The 4479-nt window shown below is 53.6% G+C and overlaps 1 protein-coding gene across 1 annotated transcript in view; it reads left to right on the top strand.

Moving 5' to 3' along the window:
• The window catches only part of SLC22A2 (solute carrier family 22 (organic cation transporter), member 2), a 25634-nt gene that overhangs the window by 9954 nt on the left and 11201 nt on the right, over nucleotides 1-4479 (top strand). Inside the window, exons 4-6 of the mRNA XM_015560022.1 lie at nucleotides 1478-1632; nucleotides 3944-4112; nucleotides 4401-4478. Of these exons, the coding sequence (XP_015415508.1) occupies nucleotides 1478-1632; nucleotides 3944-4112; nucleotides 4401-4478 (402 nt within the window). The remainder of the gene's footprint in view (nucleotides 1-1477; nucleotides 1633-3943; nucleotides 4113-4400; nucleotide 4479) is intronic.

The raw sequence follows: 4479 nt of genomic DNA, 5'->3' as shown, positions 1-4479 counted from the left end.
ATCTCCACAGAACTCACCTGTGTGCATTCCAGACCATCTAGTCCGAACTTATGTCACACCACCCTCCATCTTTGCCTCCTTCTCCTCCTCCCCGCTATTATCCATATCAGCTGTGCCCTCTGGGTGCACACACCACATTAAAACCTGACTAGCGATCCTGGCAAGGCTGCTGATCAACTGAACGCTGTCTCCATGTCATTCCTTCTTCGCCGACTCCGTCCACACCTTTGGGGACCCCTGGACCTGCTGGGGTTGGACCCCGGCATCCATCCATGTTGGAAAACTGGCACTGAGGGAAGGCCCCGATTTGCAGCACTTGCTGATGCCCCTGGTGTGAATACTCCCACATGGCCCACTGCAGGCCACCGAGCTGAGGCCACTAAGCACAGGGTTGTCTGGAGACAGGTACCGTCCCGTGTGCTCCCACCGCACACACCACAGAAAGTCACAAATAACCTCATGAGCATCTATAATGGCCAAACACTGTGACATACTGGGAATTGATGCATTTTACATATTTATTACACGTGTTTTAATTTACCTAATTATAAGCATATAATTTAACTTTGATGGCTGTTTAACAATGAGCTCACGGCGTGTTTGAAAATATAAGTGAGCTCTCAGGAGCCAGGGCCTCCCAGAATGGATGGAACTGGCTCAAAGCAGAATCTAGGTCCCCGTGGGCCCCAGCCAACTCTCCCAACCACGTGGACGCTTCCCAGTCGAGGTCTCCTATGTGCCAGTCACTGTGATGGGCACCCCGACGCCTTGTATTTCAGTTAGGGTCAGGACAGCCTTCAAAAGGAGAGTTGAGGCCCCAGCCGGGGAGCTCAGTTGGTTAGAACGTCATCCCGATACACCAAGGTTGCAGGTTCGATCCCTGGTCAGGGCACATGCAAAAATCATCCAATGCCTGCATAAATAATCATCCAATGCATGCATAAATAATCACCCAATGCATGCATAATCACCCAATGAATGCATAATCATCCAATGCCTGCATAAATAATCACCCAATGAATGCATAAATAACCATCCAATGCATGCATAAATAATCACCCAATGCATGCATAAGTGGAACAACAAATCGCTGTTTCTCCCTCTCTGTGTGTCAGATTTGATCATTCCCAATTTTTCAAAGGAGCAAACTGAGGCTCAGTGAAATGAAAGCCGTGCTTCCCCAATGTTAATGTACAGATGAACCCCCTGGGGACCCTGTGAGAATTTAGACTCTGGAAGAATGACCCTGGCCCTCAAACCCTCACAGCGAGGGACTGAGCGGTGCCCTGGTCCTGGGTGAACGGGCTTCTGTGCCTAAAACGCACGCAGAGTCACAGGTGGAAAGTCTTGACCAGGACTGACCTGAGCCGGGCTCTCGCCCATAATTCAGACGTTAGAGCTCTGTAACTTCCATGACTTTCCACAGCCTTCGCGCATCGAATCTCACCCTTTCCCCTCTCCTGTTTGCTCCTCGCAGGTTCGGCCGTAAGCTCTGCCTCTTGCTTACCATCCTCATCAACGCTACGTCGGGAGTTCTCATGGCCGTTGCCCCGACCTACCCCTGGGTGCTACTGTTCCGCCTGGTCCAAGGGCTGGTCAGCAAGGCCGGCTGGGTGATCGGCTACATCCTGAGTAAGATGCTGTGACTGCAGCGGGGAGAGCGAGGGTCGGTGCTGCCAGAACGCAGGCAGGTGGTGGGAGGCAGGCACAGGGACCCGCCTTCCAGACAGCGTCCAGACGGGTGTCTTTTCTGCGTCAGGAATTCCTAAAATCCTGTCAGTCCGCTCAGCGCGTGTCCCTCCCGTAAAGAACAATGGAGTCGGCAGTGAGGGTCAGCATCGCGCCATCCGGCTTCTTACGTAACTCCGTAGGAATCTGTGTGTTCTGTGCCCGGGGGTAGGACATGGAGAGAAAATCCAGCCTGCCAGGCCGATTCATGAAGAAAAGGCAGGGCTGAGAGATGCCTTAGGTTTATGAGGGACTTTGATACTTTGCCGAAAGCCATTCCAGCAAAGCACAGTTAGCCCCGATGTACATGCGAGGAGGCTGAGAGCACGAGGGCTTGGTTGGTCTAGGCCAGTGGTCGGCAAACCGCAGCTCGCGAGCCACATGTGGCTCTTTGGCCCCTTGAGTGTGGCTCTTCCACAAAATACCACGTGTGGGCGGGCATGTACCATGCGATTGAAACTTCGTGGCCCATGCGCAGAAGGCGGTTTTTGGCCTGGGCGAGTCTATTTTGAAGAAGTGGTGTTAGAAGAAGTGGGGGTGTCTGTGAAGTTAATAACAATGTACCTACCTGTATAGTTTAAGTTTAAAAAATTTGGCTCTCAAAAGAAATTTCAATCGTTGTACTGTTGATATTTGGCTCTGTTGACTGATGAGTTTGCCGACCACTGGTCGAGGCTCCCCAGCCCACGGCAGGGCCGGGAGTGTCACTTACATCTACTCACCAGCAGCCAGGCGTGGGCTTCCGCTCCATGCGGCGCAGGAGAAGGCTCGGCTTCTAGAAGCACAGCACCTTCAAGGCGGCACCAGAACAAATGCCCCCATCAGCAGGCCCCGGGCATTGCTTTCCCTGCAGCGGCCTTTGAACAGCGTCCAGGTACAGGGAGGGGGACACGTGAGACCGAAATAACAATAGCAAAGCTCTCACGACGCACGAGAGACCTAAACTCCGTGCCTGAAACTCTACCTGGTCACACGAACTTGGCGGTTCTGGGAGATGAGCAAAGGATGGTGCGGGGTGCTGTTTGGCTGCCTGTCGCGGCAGCCACCTAACGACGTGTGGGCCACAAAGGAATCCACGTACCCAGTTATTCTAGCGGTAATTTGGTTGCAGGACACGCAGTGTGTAGAACTGTGTGGAATTCTACGGTGGGAACTGAAACCGTTTCAGCCTCCACTCTGCTCTTGCCTGTCCCTCGGCACGGCCTGCGGGGGGCCTGCCTGTGAAGGAGGCTTCTGTGGCGGACAGGCGTTTCTCCTTAGGGGGCACTCGCCTCCTCTGGTTGAACTCTGCTGTAAGGTGCTTTGGGGTCATTCACAGTCATTGACAGTATTTTTAGGGTGCATTTCTGTTTGGTTTATAACGGGTTAAGTCTCCGACACAATCCCCAAAGGTTTTAAACAGAAACTCTGTGGCTCGTGGAGTATCTGAATTTCAAGTCTAGGACGTTTGCGATATGGGAATGACCACTCCCTAAATTCTTGTAGCGCAGATTCCGTTCGTCTGCCGTGACGTAGTCACGGGGGGAGGGAAGCTGACTATTTCAGCGCACGCGGCGGTGCTGGTGAACCGGCCCGTGGAAAACGAAAACCATGATTTATGGTGTTTTCCAACCTCTGAGTTATAAGTACTCCCACCGAGACAGATTTTAAGGTGCCAGTGGGTTTAGCAACCAGCTTGCAAAGTTCCAGGGAATTTAAACACCAGTGTGTGGGAGGCGGTACCCGCCGACTCCAGGCAGGGGAACCCAGCGCGAGCTTTTCGAGCCGTGGACACACATTAACAGGACACAGGAGAATGTTTAACTCGCGTGGAGAACGAGTTACATGGAGGCATTCATTTACATAAAAGCCACCTACCACCTAGATTCAGCACTAGACCCTGGTGTCCCGGTGTTGAGTTATCACTGCCTTTGTTCCTCTACATCAAAACTCCGCATGGATCGGAAATACAACTGCCTCTATCCTTGAAATTATTCTGGGAATCAAACATGTTGCTCACCACCCCATCTAAAGTGGGATTATAAGATTTTTACGTGAATTAACACCATAGCAATCATTCTAAAACAGCCCTCAAGGAACAATTTAAAGTTTCAGGGAGCTGTATAGAACGGTCTAGAATTTGGACGACACCATGAGGTTGGCATTCGGGCTTGGCCATGGTTGGCCAGCCAGCCGCCTGCTGCCCGGCTCGCTGACCACATGGCTCTCTCTGCAGTGACGGAGTTCGTGGGGCAGAGCTACCGCAGGACCGTGGGGATTGCTTACCAAGTTGCCTTCACCGTGGGGCTCCTAGTGCTCGCGGGAGTGGCCTACGCGCTGCCCCACTGGCGGTGGCTGCAGTTTGCCATGACCCTGCCCAACTTCTGCTTCCTACTCTATTATTGGTACGTCCGTTTGGAGCAAAAAGGAAACTGGTTGCCATATGTTTTCTCTCCCTCCCCTGACACGCACCATCCCTCTGCTGCCCGGGGTCCTTCACTCCTGTCCCACCGCAGGCCCGGCCCAGCGCGTAGCTTCCCGGGCGCTTGCGGGAGGTTCCCCTGACTGACTCCATCCCTCTGGAGGTGCCTCACTGAGCAAGGTCCCTCCCGGAAATCTGGTGTGGCCGTGGGGGGCAGGGTCCGGGGGGTTCCCCTCTGCTCACGCACTGTTGACACTGGCACGGAACCCAGGTGCGTGCCCGAGTCGCCGAGGTGGCTGCTCTCCCAGAACAGACACGCCGAGGCCATGCAGGTGATGAGGCACATCTCC

The sequence above is a fragment of the Myotis davidii genome, unplaced genomic scaffold (genome assembly GCF_000327345.1).
Source record: "Myotis davidii unplaced genomic scaffold, ASM32734v1 scaffold1494, whole genome shotgun sequence".
Lineage (NCBI taxonomy): Eukaryota > Metazoa > Chordata > Mammalia > Chiroptera > Vespertilionidae > Myotis > Myotis davidii.
The sequence above is the reverse complement of the archived record's forward strand: the minus strand, read 5'-3'. Positions and strand labels throughout refer to the sequence as shown.